The sequence below is a fragment of the Erythrolamprus reginae genome, chromosome 6, assembly GCF_031021105.1.
Source record: "Erythrolamprus reginae isolate rEryReg1 chromosome 6, rEryReg1.hap1, whole genome shotgun sequence".
NCBI classification, from domain to species: domain Eukaryota; kingdom Metazoa; phylum Chordata; class Lepidosauria; order Squamata; family Dipsadidae; genus Erythrolamprus; species Erythrolamprus reginae.
The window spans coordinates 98,423,759-98,439,286 of NC_091955.1; the positions used below are offsets into that span (position 1 = coordinate 98,423,759).

Sequence of the window (15,528 nt, forward strand, 5' to 3'; positions counted from 1 at the left end):
AGGCCATGTGACTGGGCAGGATAAGTTTTCAAACAGGGGCTTGGACTCTTTTTCGGTTGATTAAATCACATTATTTGAATAGTAACAAAAGGACAAATGAGAGACAGCCTGATTGGTTGAGGAGCACAGGAACATTTGAAAGTTTTGTACTGAACCCATAAGATTCAGTATGATAACAGATTAGGCAAGTAGCTCAATTTTCTTCAATTGCTGTAAAGGTTCAGTTCCAGATAATGATTAAAGCATTTATGGGAAAAAGCATACCATTTAATTATCTCCTATTTTAAAAGTAATTATGGACCATACTCAGGTACTAGAGAAGGAAGCACAATAAAAAAACTATTAAGTATTCAACAAATAGTGCACAAACTTACCACCCCCACTGCCCCCCCTCCCCTATCACTGGCCTTGGAGGAGTTGTGTATGTGTATATTCATTCAACAACACAAGCCAAGAAGCTTTTGTTGTTCTTTGGAGGCAGTGGTGCCCATGACAAAAAAGGAAGCCATGGCTGCCCACAAGCGATGGCGCTTCACCCGAGACCCCCAACGGGTGAGTGGGGGGCAGTCGTCTCTCCGTCTGAGGGGGAATTCCTCCGATTGGTCCTGGCAGCTCAAAGAAGCTTGTGGGGCCTTAATCGGGATTGGGGGCTGGTTGGCCAGACGGATTGGCAGGCGCTTAGAAGACGTTAATAAACTAACCAGCCTGGATAATCCAGCTTAGTCTGAGGGCAGCGGGAGGCGCCGGGTCCAGGTGGGGAATCCCAAAGCTTCACCCTTGGACTTCAGAGCCTCGGAGGTGCAGCAGTTCGAATCTCACCACCGGCTCCAGCCTTCCGTCCTTCCAAAGGGGGTCAAATGAGGACCCAGATTGTTGGGGGCAACAGGCTGACTTTGTCAACCGCTTAGAGAGGGTGGGAAAAACATTATGAAGGGGTATATAAGTCTCAATGCTATGGCTATTCCTTCCTTCCTTCTTTCTCTCTTTCTCTCTTTCTCTTTCATTTCCTTCCTTCCTTCTTTCACTCTTTCTCTTTCATTTCCTTCCTTCCTTCCTTCTTTCTCTCTTTCTCTTTCATTTCCTTCCTTCCTTCTTTCTCTCTTTCTCTTTCATTTCCTTCCTTCTTTCTCTCTTTCTCTTTCATTTCCTTCCTTCCTTCTTTCACTCTTTCTCTTGCATTTCCTTGCTTCCTTCCTTCCATCTTTCCAAGGTGAGGACCCATATAAACCGCTCAGAGGGGGCTGTAAAGCACTGGGAAGTGGTATATATGTCTAAATGCTATGGCTATTCCTTCCTTCCTTCCAGCCTTCCAAGGTTGGTAAAATGGGGACCCAGATTTTGTTGGGGGCCAGATGCTGACTCTCTGTAAACCGCTCAGAGGGGGCTGGAAAGCCCTGGGAAGCGGGATAGAAGTCTCAATGCTATGGCTGTTGCTAAGCACAGGGAAACTCCTCCCCACCACCTTCCCCAGAGCTCTGAGGGAAAGGAAGCCACATTTTGCAAGAGGACGTGTGGCCGAGCAAGACTTTGGGGTAAAGGAAGCACAAATGCTTCCCAAAATCTCCAACACTGAGACAGTTGCGAAGCGAAGGTGGCCTCTTTCCTTGCTGCGTCTGGCCCAAAAGGGCTGCGTCCAGTGTGTCAGGTGGCTGGGATCCCCGCCTTCTTTTCGTGGAGGGAGGGGTGCGCCTTGTGCTCCCCAAAACACCGCTAGAAGTGCAGGAGCAGCGCCAGTGCTCCTAACGCCATCCCCAGCTGGAGGCTCCCTGCAATCGATGCTCACCAGGTGGAGGTTCCTACTTACCACTGCTACTGGTGCAATGTGCACGCAACCTCAGGTCGCCATGCGCAGGAAGCCACATTTTGCAAGAGGACGTGTGGCCGAGCAAGACTTTGGCCATTGTTTTGCTTCCATCCATGTGCAGAAGCAAAAAATTGCCCCAAACCTGTGAGATTTTGCTTCCTGTCCATGCGCAGAAGCAAAGTCTCACTGGGATGCGCCTGCACACCAACGACTTGGAGATGCACACGTAGCTTTATTTTCGCTACCAGTGCACAGTGTGGCACATACCGGGTAGTAACCCAATAGTGATCCCCACACCCTTGGGGGAAAGTCCAGCTTCCCTGCTGGACCCTGGGCCCTTGTTGGGCTGAGGAAAGCCCCCCCTCTTCTCCCAAGGCGAGTTGGCTGGGGGGGGGGGCTCTGTTCCTTGGCCCGAAAAGGGCCCTGCGCATTGCCCCTTACATAACACGCCACATTTCATCACTCCCCCAGCCCCCCCCCCCCCGGCTTCTCACCCCCCCTCCCAGGAAGCTCTTTCCCCCTCCCCCCCCTTCTCACCAGGCAGGCTGTGAGGTGCCACTTCGCTCTGGCTCTTCGCAGCTTTGACAAAACAACGTTTGGCAACGGGAGGAAGCCGGGCAGGAACCAACGGAGGCGACCTACAAACCTCCCCACAGCCCTTGTCACTCGCCCTTAAGCTGGCGGATTGGATGAGTCGGGACCCATGTTGCTGGGCCGAGGCCCAGGAGAGCTCAGCTCTGGTGCCAACTTGGAGCCAGGAAGCCAGGAAGAAAGAAGAGGGAGTCAAGCTCTTCTCCAAACTACCTGAGGGCAGAACAAGAAGCAATGGGTGGAAACTAAACAAGGAGAGAAGCAACTCAGAACTTAGGAGGAAATTCATGACGGTCAGAACGGTTGATCAGTGGAACAGGAATTGAGATCAGGCCAAGACCCTCTTGCCGTTGGTGTTTTCACCACAGGCTTAAAAAAAGGAGAAGTATAAATCGCAATTTGTTCTCATGGTTCTCGTCCACTTTGGACTCTTTACAATTCAGCAGCTGTCAGAAATGGGCCTCGGTGGCTTTACTAGGCCTGACATTGTCCCAGGGAAGTTTGGCAGATGGAGGGCCCCTTTGCTGCTGCTGTGTTTGGAACCCATACCACATCTCAGACATCAGCACCCTTGAAAATGTCCAGAGATACTTCACCAGAAGAGCCCTTCACTCCTCCACTCGAAACAGAATATCCTACGAGACTAGACTTCCAATCCTGGGCCTAGAAAGCTTAGAACTAAGACGCCTCAAACAAGATCTAAGTATTGCCCACAAGATCAGATGCTGCCTGTCAAAGACTATTTCAGCTTCAACCACAACAACACAAGTGCACACAACAGATTCAAGCTTAACATTAACCGCTCCAAACTTGACTGTAAAAAATACGACTTCAGTAATCGAGTTGTTGAAGCATGGAATTCACTACCAGACTCTGTAGTATCATCCCCTAACCCCCAACACTACCCTTAGACTCTCCATGGTTGACCTCATCAAGTTCCTAAGAGGTCAGTAAGGGGCGTGCATAAGTGCACCAGAGTGCCCACCGTCCCCTGTCCTATTGTCTCTCCTATATCTCCTATATCTTCTCTTCCATCCCTCTCTCTTTTCCTGCTATCCTCTCACTGTTATATTTCACGCCTTTATTTTCTCCTCTCTTCCCCCTTTAACACATTCTACCTGACTATATCCTCTATAACCCTCATTGTGTAATATTGTGTATTGAACAAATAAAATAAAATAAAATAAAATATAAGTAAAATATAAATAAAATAAAATATAAATAAAATAAAATATAAAATAAAATAAAATAAAATAAAAATTAATTAATCCGAGGGAAGGTTGGGGGATGGAGGGCCCCTTTGCTTCTGCTGTGGCTTCTCCCCCTGCCTGGCACACGCCAACTGTGTGGCTTTATTGCATAGTTGTGAACAAAAGTGGAGTGGGGGTGAGGCACTTTGTGAAGAAACACTCTCACACCTGTTGTTCCACTGCCGAAGCAAAGCAGGCGGGGTTGCGTGATGGACGGACGTATCCATTAGATGCAACGTCTGAGTATAAATGGGATTCATAATACATGAGCACAAATATAATCCATAGGTGGTTTGTTTCCAACCCAAACAATCTCTTCCCATCCTTCCGTGGGTGTCATCCTTTCCCCACATTTATTTTGCAAGTGGGCTTGGGGGTTTCCTTTTACTGAAATAAGTAACCGGTCAAGGGTGAAACAAAGGAAAACACGCCAAAGGCGAATGGACCAAGGCCGGGCGTTTGTATCCAGCCCAAGCAGGTGGATCCAGGCACATTCCTTCCCAGCCTGGATGTAACTTCAGGGAGGTTCATTTGCTGAGCCAGCGTGTGAATGAAGAGCGCCTTCTTTGTGGGGGCACCGTGGCAGCCAGGGGGCTTGGAGTGTGCTTGGAATCACCCAGGAGGGCCCAGAAGGCTGGGCGCTGGGGAGCCTGGGCCTGATATGAATCCTTATACACCCTCTTGGCAGCCTGCGGTTCGACTACTGCAACGCTCTCTACCTGGGGCTGCCCTTGAAGAGCGTTTGGAAACTTCAAATCGTGCAAAATGCAGCCACGCGAGCGGTCATGGGCCCCTCCCAGGCATATGCCCATATTTCTCCAACACTGGTTGCTGATTGGTTTCCGGACACAATTCAAAATGTTGGTAATGACCTATAAAGCCCTTCATGGCATCGGGCCAGAATATCTCCGGGACCACCTTCTGCCGCACGAATCCCACAGAGTTGGCCTTCTCCGGGTCCCATCAACTAAACAATGTCGCTTGGCAGGCCATAGGGGAAGAGCCTTCTCTGTGGCGGCCCCGGCCCTCTGGAATCAGCTCCCCCCGGAGATTCATACTGCCCCCACCCTCCTTGCCTTCTGTAAGAGACTTAAGACTCACCTATATCGCCAGGCTTGGGGCAAATAGGTCTCAGCCCCCTGGCCAACAAAGTGAGATATATGTTGTATGATTGAATTGGTATGATTGTTTTTAAATATTGGATTTTTAGATTGTAATTTTAAATTTAATTAGATTTGCCATTGTACTGTATTGTTATATTATATGCTGTGAGCCGCCTCGAGTCCTCGGAGAAGGGCGGCATACAAATCTAATAAATAAATAAATTGAAATACACAAAGTGAGTTAAATAAGCCACCGTTGTGCTGAACTACAAACCATGGCTTAAAAAGCAGAAAAGTGACGCAATTGGTTGAACCAGAAAAGATGGGTGCCAAATTTAAAAGAAGACTCAAACCAAGGGGCCCCTTCGAAAATGCAAAACAGATCAGCTACACCACCAATTGATAGAAACACTACACAAATTTACTTTAACTGTTTTATATATACGGAAGATAATGGACACTACATTACCAACCAGCAGATTAGTAGGTCTAGTCTGGAGGACAGAAGGAAAAGGGGGGACATGATCGAAACATTTAAATATGTGAAAGGGTTAAATAAGGTTCAGGAGGGAAGTGTTTTTAACAGGAAAGTGAACACAAGAACAAGGGGACACAGTCTGAGGTTAGTTGGGGGAAAGATCAGAAACCACGTGAGAAAATATTATTTGACTGAAAGAGTAGTAGATGCTTGGAACAAACTTCCAGCAGATGTGGTTGGTAAATCCACAGTCACTGAATGTAAACATGCCTGGGATAAACATAGATCCATCCTAAAGAAGGAAGGAAGGAAGGAAGGAAGGAAGGAAGGAAGGAAGGAAGGAAGGAAGGAAGGAAGGAAGGGAAAAAAGGAAGGAAAGAAGAATCCACAGGACCTGAATGTAAACATGCCTGGGATAAACATAGATCCATCCTAAAGAAGGAAGGAAGGAAGGAAGGAAGGAAGGAAGGAAGGAAGGAAGGAAGGAAGGAAGAGAAAAAAGGAAGGAAAGAAGAATCCACAGGAACTGAATGTAAACATGCCTGGGATAAACACAGATCCATCCTAAGATCAAATACAGGAAATAGTCAAGGGCAGACTAGATGGACCAGGAGGTCTTTTTCTGCCCACAATCTTCTAGGTTTCTCTGTTTCTATTATCAAACAATATGTACATTAATCACAATAAATATAGCTTAACTTATATAAAATACCTACATTCCGATTGAGAACCCGTCAATCAGACAAATGCCCTTAAATGATAGGTTGCTCAAATGTGTAAAGTCAACGGAACGGTTGGCTACACGATTCTCCTTTTCTTTTCTTCTTTTCAATTCCTTCCCTCTCTTTTGTGTATGGAATTGGCCTAAGCACACAGAGGAAGACAATTATGTAACTAAAAAAGAATAAATTACCTTAGATACATTTAGCTGATACAAATCTTACATAAAGGGAAGAATCAGGATAAAGTGATGCCCTCAAACTGCAACTAATGTTTAATGTGTCTGTTAATTGAATATTGACCATTGGTTCGGCCGTGCTATTTTAAATGTTTAATAAAGTCCTTTTTTTAAAAAAAGAAATTAAAAAGCAGAAGCATTTGCACTGTTTCCTTCCGGACGTTTCATGACCCAAACTGGACAACGCTATAAGTAACAGCACTGATGAGGTTCCCTAGTGGGGTCATGAAACGTCCTGCAAGGAAACACACAGGCTCAGTGAGCACCACGGACCTTTGGGGGGAGATAAATAGAGAAAAGAGCCTGCTTAGCAGGTATTCACCTGGCCAGCACATTATTTCCTCCCCTGGTTAAGGGCTTTTTAAAAAAAACTTTATTTGGAAAGAGTGACAATGGAAGAGCTTGCAGCCAGTAAGAGCTGGGAACATCGTTAGCATCTGGGAAGAAACATTTGGAGCAAGTAGAACAATGGAAAAAACACTGCAAAGGGCTTGGAAAACATTCTTCTTTGCAGAGAGAAACCACGAAAGAGCAACGTAGGAGCTGGGAACATCGTCAGCACCTGGTTAGGGCTGGACAGAAACATCTGGAGCTAGTACAGCAATGAAAAAAACCTTACAAAGACTTGGGGCCATAGTTCCCTCTAAGCTGAGCAGTGAGCCATGGCTCACTTAAAAATCATCATCAACTCAGAGTTTTCCAAACCTGCCCAGAAGCCGAGAGGGAACGAGTGAGAGGGAAGGAGAGAGAGAGGAAGAGAGAGAAACAGAGAGAAAAAAGAGAGGAAGGAAAAGAGAAAGAAAAAGAATGGGAGTAAGGAAGAGAGAAAGAAAATCAAAATCTAGTTTGAAACTAGCTCAACTATTGAAGTGGCATTTTGATATTGATAGAGTTGCCCTATTATGAGCTCACTGTTATAGACACACAGTACAGTATTTTATTTTGAAATTCTCTGAGGCAAAACAGGGTGGGTTTTTTGTTTGTTTGTTTGTTTATTTATTATTTCTGTGCCACCCAGTCCTGAAGGGACTGCCGCTCAGACACTATACTTTTCCGCCCACCCCAAAACAAAATTAGAGGGAACACTGCTTGGGGGCTTGGAAAACATTCTTAGAGAGTAGCAATGAAAGAGCCTGCACACTGGTAAAAGCTGGGAACATCGTTAGCACCTGTTTAGGGCTGGAAAGAAATTTACTCAGAGCAGGTTAGAGTAATGGAAAAAAACCCTGCAAAGGGCTTGGAAAACATTCTTCCCAGAGAGAAGCAATGAAAGAGCCTGCAAGGTGAGAGCTGGGAAGATTGTTAGCAGATAGTTAGGGCTGGGGGGGGGGGGGGAAGCTACATTCAGAGTATAAGACGCACCCTAATTATCAGCCTCTTTTAGGGAGGAAAAGGGTGCGTCTTATACTCAGAAAATACGACAGGTGTCAAATAAAGCTGGCTTGTTCTTTCTTGGGGAGCAAGAAAAGTTGGAGCTTTGAGGACCAAGCAGGGGAGGTGGGACGGAGGCCATGGGGGGTGGGCATGGAATGATGCCAACTCCCTCCAGATATCCAACCCCCCCCCCTTCCTGGCCTTTTGCAAGGCTTTAAAAACTTACCTGTGTTGGCTGTTGAGCTTCACATCAGTTCCGGTTGCAGATGTGATAGTGTGACTGTTGCTGCATGAATGTTTTTTTATATTATAGGGATTTTAATTATAGGGGTCTTTTATACTACTATTACTGCTAGTTTTTTCCCACCGTTCCTACCACCCCTCTCCTCCCACTTACGACTGCATGTCTGTAACTTGTTGCTTGTATGAATTGTTTCCTGGTGGCTTCTTTGACCCCTGTGACCATCATTCCGTGTTGGACCTCAGGACTCTATTTTTACTTATTTATTTCATTCATTTGTTTTGTCAAGTATGTATTGATGGTATACAAAGATATAACAATGTTTATATACATGATGCTAGTAAGAGAGAAACATGAGGACAGGGGACGGAAGGCACACTGGTGCACTTATGCACGCCCCACACTGACCTCTTGGGAATCGGGAGAGGTCAACCTTGGAGAGTCCAAGGGTAAAGTTTTGGGGGTTTGGTGATGATACCAAAGAGTCTGGTAGTGAGTTCCATATATCAACTTACTAAAGTCGTATTTCCTGCAGTTGAGTTTGGAGTGGTTTACTTTAAGTTTGTATCTGTTGTGTGCTCGTGTGTTGTTGTGGTTGAAGCTGAAGTAGTCATTGACAGAAAGGACATTGTAGCAGATGATTGACAAATGTCTCTTTTCTTCTATGTCCACTGAGAGCATCTGCACCAAAGATAAATTCCTTGTGTGTGCAATCACACTTCTATATTGTAGAGGTTTTAATTGTTAGTTTTAGTGTCAGGTTGGGTTTCACTTTTTATCTTGCATTGCATTTTGTTTTTATTGTTGTAAGCCGCCCTGAGTCTCCAGAGAAAGGCGGCATAGAAATAGAACCTAATAAACAGGGACCTTGGAGGCCTTCTAGTCTAACCCCAAACCAGACATGAGGACCCAATGAAGCCCTCAGCCCATGCTCAGAGCAAAGGGGCACCTGTTGGTGGTATGTCAGACTGCCCCCTTGGTCCAAGTCCAATCAATCAATCAATCAATCAATCAATCAATGGACCTCTTACAGCAGGGGTTCTCAGCCTAAGACAAAAAGGGGAAAGACGAATTTCCCATAGAAAGAAAGTTTCCATTCTGGCACCTTGGAATATATTTTTATAATCCGACCAATCAGGCTTTACAGTGAGAGTGTCCCTCTGACCTTCCTGCCAATCAGCTTCAAGCTCTGTGGGGAGAATTGGCACTAGGCTTATGGTTGGGGGTCACCACAATACGAGGAACTGCATTAAGGGTTCAAAGCATTAGGAAGGTTGGGAACCCCTGCCCCATGGGGTCTTTGGGGTTGGAGAAAGAGAAGCATTTGCTGGCTGGACACCTGGCCAGTTGTAACCCTTGGGAGGGAGGGGGCTTGGGGACTTTTGAAAAGTTTTTATTTGTTTTTATTTATTATATTTGTCAAACAAGTATAGAATTATAGTTTGCATTAACAGAACAAAGTATAAAAAAGTAATTAAAAAGTATTATTGTTATTATTTGGTGGGGGATGTTATTGACCATTATTAAACAATCTCTCTTTTCTCTCTTTCTCTCTCTCTCTCCAATTCTCTGTCGTCCACCTGTGCGTCTTGTGTCTTGCCCTCTGGGACATCCTGCGTTCCCCTCCCTGCGCGCCATCCTGGGCTCCCTCCCGTCCCCCCCTCCACCCCCACCCGTCCCCTCCGGGCTGCAGCCCCCTCCCCTCGCCCGTCCCAGGGGCCGATGCGCGCCGGCTAGCCGCGCTGCCCGTGCCCCCCCCCGGCCCCTCTCTCCGGCGCGCGCGCAAGGCTCGCGTCCCCGGCGCGCAGAGGATGCCTCTCAGCCCGGCCAGCGGCCACCATGAGTCTCTGGAGCCGCCGCCGCCGCAGCAGCAGCAGCAACAGCAGCAGCAAGAGCGGCGGCGGCGGCGGCGGAGGCAGCAGCAGGAGGAGGAGGAGGAAGAGGAGGAGGAGGAGGAGGAAGAAGAAGAGGAAGAAGAGGAGGAGGAAGAAGAAGAAGAGGAAGAGGCGTCTCCGCACCGCTGCCCGCAGCTGCAGCAGGCCGGCGTGGTGAACGGCGACCCTGGGGAGACCCTGTATGATACCATCACGCCTCCCGCCGCCGCCCCCGGCCCCGGCCCCTGCTGCCCCCCCGAGACGCCGGCCTCCCCCCCGCCTGGGCGCATGGACGAGCCGGCCGCCCCCAACGCCCGCGTCCTCCGCGTCGGCATCCCGGACCTCCAGCAGACGGTGAGTGCCCGGGGCGCGCGGGGGCGGCGGCAGCACCCTGGACAGCGCCCGGGGGGCGCAGGGAATCCCACCCCCCGGCTGCAGCTGCCCCCGCCTGTGGAATGGCTGCTGGCTGAACTTTTACGTGGCTGCAATCCCTGGGGAGGGGGCCCAGCAGCCCCCCTCCCTCCCTCCCTCCACTCTGCAGAGGCTGGGGGGGCTGCATGCGGGCAGAGGGTTGGGAGTTGGGAAGAATGGGGAGGGGAGGGGAGGGGAGGGCTCCTCCAGGGAGAATTCCCCTCCCCCTCAACCCCCCCTTGCTGGGGCATCTGGCAGCAGCTGGGCAGCTGAGGTGGGGCAGAGAGTCCAAGGGGGGGGGGGGAAGAAGGGTGGGGGGTCTTTCTTGAGAGGAGGGGGCAGGCTGGTCTTGGAAGGGGCATCGGAGCTTGGACACACTGGCCAAGAGTGATGGGATTTGTATTCCGGAAGGAAGGGCCCAGAATTGGGCGGGAGGTTCCATGTGACCCCGGTTATAAGGTGTGGGGTGGGGTGTGTATCAGGGGCCACAAAGGGTCCCTCCCTGTCTTGTTTGGGGGGGGTTGCAAGGCTCCCCTGTTGTGTGGGGGGGAGGCCTTCGGTCGCTCTGGCTGGACACTGAAGGTGGAAGGGGGCCAAAGCAGGCTGGGGGCACCCTGAGGTCGGAGGCCCAGCCCTGGGGGGCCCAGGGGCCAATGCTGTCCCCAGACGGCAGCCAGAGGGCTCTAGGGGTCGTGAGTGAGTTGTGTGTGTGCACCCCATTGCAAATGCTGGGGGGCTGGGATGCCGAGCTGGCTGGAAGGCACAGGGAGCGATGCTGGGGGAGATTTTGCTGGATGGGGCTGGGGGGGGGGCAGAGAGCAGTCTTTGCTTTTTTAAAATTTGTTATTGATAAAAGACACCTAAGACACAACAGCAAGAAAAAAGAAACCATTAACCAATAAGTGAGGAATCTTCTGGTATAGACACTTAAATAGCCTCCATTCTTATAATATTCACCTTAAAACTCTACTGTCCATCATCATCGTTATTATTATTATTATTATTATTATTATTATTATTATTATTATTAATTGGATTTTTATCCTGCCTCTCTCCAAGACCCGTGGTGAATATATATATATGTGTGTGTGTGTATGTGTAACATATTTCTGCTGATAGCGAATACACACACACATATATACAGTATGTATATGTGTGTGTGTGTATATATATCTATATCTATGTATGTGTATGTTCCAGGGAGGGATATGATATATGAGCAATCTTGAGGGACCCAGACCGGGTGGTGGGCACAATTGCCTGGGGGGGGGGTGTCCCTGTGGGTTCTGCTTGGGGAGGGGAGCCCTGCCTTCCGGGGTCTCAGTAAGGGTCTCACTCCAAGTGGGGTGGGAGCAGCCCTGGAATGGGGTGCCAGGGCTTCCGGGGGGGACTCACTGGCCCACTTCCCTTCTCCGGCCCCTTCATCCGCCACCCAGCCTAAGGAGCCGAGGTCCACTGGAGGGGTGGGCAGAGGGGGGGTCCAGGGCCTGCAGGGCTTGGCAGTGGGGGTCGTTTCTCCCAACTGCCCCACCTGGGTGGGTGAATTGGGGGTGGGGGGTGGGGGTGCAGGCAGGAATTCCTGTCCCTGGAACCTCTGCGGCCGCTCGGTCGGAGGGTCACGATGCCGCCCGCCCTTCGGTGGTTCTTGGGAAGCTTGGCAAAGTCTCAGCATGCCGATTTTTGCAAGGGGGAAACTCCTCAGTCAGTTGGAAGGAGGGCACTGGGGGGGAGGTGGGAGGGGGCTTTGGACAGAGGGGAGGGAGGGAGGTGGAGGATCCGGGGTCTGCCTGGGGGGGAATGGGGTCTGGGAAAGCTCCCCCGACTAGATCCAGCTGGGCCTGGTTGTCTTCCTCCGGGCCCTTCTCAGGCCTTCTGGCTGGCCGAGAGAAGCTGTGGACCACCTCCTGGCCAGAGAGCCTGTGGACAAGGGCCAGTTCCTTCCCTTCCCTTCCTGGGACCTTTGGCCCTTCCCTGGGCTCCCCCAGTGAGACCCCTCTTTTCCTCTTCCTTCCTTCCCCCTCTGCTCCCTCTCTCTTCCCTCTTACATCCCCTCCCTCCCTCCTTCCCTCCTTCCCCCACTCCTTCCTTCTTTTCCTCCCTCCCTCCTTCCTTTCTCCTCCCTTTCTCTCATTTCATCTCCTTCTTTCCTTCCTTCCTTCCTCTCTATTTCCCTCCCTCTCTCCTTCCTTCCCTCCCTCCCCCACTCCTTCCTTCTTTTCCTCCCTTTCTCCTCCCTTTCTCTCATTTCATCTCCTTCTTTCCTTTCTTCCTTCCTCTCTATTTCCCTCCCTCTCTCCTTCCTTCCTCCTTCCTATCTTTCATTTCATCTCCTCCCTCCCTCCCTCCTCCCTTTCTCTCCTTCCCTCCCTCCCTCCCTCTGGGCTGGGCTGGTGGGAGAAGCCTCCGCTCGTGTCCCCCTCCCCTCCTTTCCTCAGACTCCCTCCTGGCTGTGTGTCAGGCAGAGAAGAAGAAGCAGGTTGGACCCCTCACAAATTTAATATCACATGAGCCCCCCCCCCCCTCCTCCCACCCCCCTTGGAGCAGGCTGCGGTCCACCCGGCCAGCCCTGATGGCTGTGAGCCTCCGCATTTAGAGGCAGACTCTCTGGCGTGGGAGCGGGTGGGGCCTTTCCCTTGGGGCTCCTGTAGAACTGTCGGGCTGCCCCTGTTGGATTTCGGCCCGACTGGCCCTCCGTGGAGAGGCCTGCCCCCCCTCCCAGCTGCATTCGTGGGGGGCTCAAAGCCTTCTGGGAGGAGAGGAGCTCGAGGGGGGGCAGGGGATGGCAAATGTTGCCGTGGGAGGGAGCACAGCCCTGTTATTTATGGATTTATTTATCTATTCATTTGCTCAGAAAAAGGGGCAACCCCGGGCGGTCCACAAACGAGGCATAAACGCTGAATCCGTGGAAGCCACACAAAGACATGGCTGAGGGGCCTTGTAATACCACAGCCCGGACACACAGCCTGGAAGTGTTGAGGAGGGGGCTCCCCCCAACCCCCCCAGCCCCACGGAAGGTGCAGCTTTTCATGCAATGGAGCAGTTGCACCTCCTGCGAAACGGCTTCCCTGCCCAGACACAACTCTGCCGGACCTCTTGGGTGGGTGGGAAACACGGGGGTGGAAATGGCCCCAGGCTGCAGGGGGCTTCGGAGGGGACCAGCACCTTCACCTTCATGGGAGGGGGGGGGGTTTCCCCCTCTTGGAAACATTTGGCTTCCAGTGCAAGAAGCTTCCTCACTTTTGAAGACCATACAAAAGGGAAGGGGGGGACATGATCGAAAGATTTAAATATGTCAAAGGGTTAAATAAGGTTCGGGAGGGAAGTGTTTTTAATAGGAAAGTGAACACAAGAACAAGGGGACACAATCTGAGGTTAGTTGGGGGAAAGATCAAAAGCAACGTGAGGAAATATTATTTGACTGAAAGAGTAGTAGATCCTTGGAACAAACTTCCAGCAGACGTGGTAGATAAATCCAGAGTAACTGAATTTAAACAGGCCTCTCTCTCTTACTGTCTGTCTCTGTGTGTGTCTCTGACTTTTCTCTCTCTTTCTCTCTGTCTGTCTCTGCCTCTTCTCTCTCTCCATGTGTGTCTGTCTCTGTCTCTTGTCTCTCTCTCTCTTCCTCTTCCTGCCCAGAGCTCCCAGGTGGCCCTGGTGTTGACCCTGACTCCCTCGCTTCCCCCTCACCTGATTCAGCTGCTATGGGCCCTGGGGACCAATGGGCCCCCACAGTCCCAGACAAAAGGGGGTGTCTTGGGGAGGGGGTTGAAAGGGCTGCTGTGTGAACTGAGCTTCCATGTGCCAGTTGTGACCAGAGATTAAACTCCAGAACAGCCCACAAGGGAATCCCCAAAGCCTGGTAGCCTTCAAGCCCTGAAGCCTCCATTGTTCTGGAGTGCAGTGTTGCCCAACCTAGGCCACCATTGGTCTGAAACGGTCTCGTCCAGGGTCGCCTGCTTGAGCAGGGGGTTGGACTAGAAGACCTCAAAGGTTCTTCTTCCAACTCTGCTCTTCACTTAACTTTGGAGCAACCTGTTCAGTTTTTCTGCCTGGGGTGTGTCCCCCCCCCAAATTCCCTTTCCTTGTGGGGAGCTGGCCAGGCTCCCTGACCTCACGTGGCCCCTTCTGTTCATCCGGAGGGTTGGGGGGGTGCGTTTGGCAGTCGGAGGTTGGAAGGGGGAATTGGGCTGGTCTTGGTGCTGTGTCTTAGATGGGGTGGCGAGGAGAGAGAGGAAGGGTTGGTGGCTTTTAAGTGTCCTCTGGAAAGATGGCTAGTAGTTCCAGCATCACCTCTTGGTCCTCTTTTCGGGAGGCGTTGAAGCCGTGTTGGGCGTACTCAGGTATTCCCACTTCAGTCCGGCATTCCGTCAGCTGCACTGGCTTCCGGTCGGTCTCTGAATGTTGGTTATGACCTATAAATCCCTCCGTGGCATGAGACCAGATTACTTACAGGACCATCTTCTGCCTCCCTCACACGTGCCAGTGACCGATTAGGTCCCACAGAGTCGGCCTCCTCTGGGTCCCATAAGCCAAACAATGCCGACTGGCGGGTCTGCAGGGGAGGGCCTTCTCTGTTGTGGCCCCAGCCCTCTGGAACCAACTCCCCTCGGAGATTCGTACTGCTCCCACTCTCCTCGCCTTCCGAAAGGCGTTAAAAACGCATCTATGCCAGCAGGCCTGGGGACTCTGAGTGACAGTTCCGCTCCAGTCATTTGTATGAATGAGGGATGATTGATTGTTTTATACTGGGTTTTATATATTTTTTCTAATGTTTTAATTGTATTCTATTTTTAGCTTGTCTTATTACTCTTGTAAGCCTCCCCGAGTCCACAAGGAGAAGGGCGGCCTAGAAATATGAAAGAATGAATGAAAGAATTATTAGATGGATGGGTGGGTGGGTGGGTGGGTGGGTGGGTGGGTGGGTGGGTGGGTGGTTAGGTAGGTAGGTAGGTAGACAGACAGACAGACAGACAGACTTCCCTGGGTGGTTTCCTTGAAGACCTTTCGCTTCTCATCCAAGACCTTCTGAGAACTGAAGACGTTTCTTGGATGGGAATCAAAACGTCTTCCAGGGAAAAAAACACCCAAGAAAGTCCAGTTTCCTTGTGGAAAAAAGCATCTTTGGGTCAACCTTGTCCTGGATGATGATGACCGAGAATAGCCATAAAGGTCTTTATTGAGGGAGGGGGTGGGGTGTGGTTTTTTTAGAGCCTCAATTCTTTTTCTTTTCTTCCATCCTTGTAACGGAGGGTGACTTTGCTTCTGAGCTTCATCTCTGTCCCCTGCCAGGCTGCCTTGGTGGACGGCCAGTCCTGTAAATAGGGAAAGGAATAAATCAGAAAGCCAAAGCGGTGGAGGGCTGAGAGAAGCTGCACTGGCCACTCTTGGCAGATGCGAGGACGGTCAGGACCCTGGAGAGCTCCAGGACAGGACAGGCCACCACT

The 15,528-nt window shown here is 50.5% G+C and overlaps 1 protein-coding gene across 3 annotated transcripts in view; it reads left to right on the forward strand.

Moving 5' to 3' along the window:
- The window catches only part of SHANK3 (SH3 and multiple ankyrin repeat domains 3), a 208,342-nt gene that overhangs the window by 34,825 nt on the left and 157,989 nt on the right, over nt 1–15,528 (forward strand). For all 3 annotated transcript variants that reach the window (XR_011559400.1, XM_070754596.1, XM_070754595.1), the window contains exon 2: nt 9,493–10,027. Coding sequence is in view for 2 of the 3 variants with exons in the window: in XM_070754596.1 (XP_070610697.1) it covers nt 9,611–10,027 (417 nt within the window). In the remaining variant the exon portion in view is untranslated. The remainder of the gene's footprint in view (nt 1–9,492; nt 10,028–15,528) is intronic.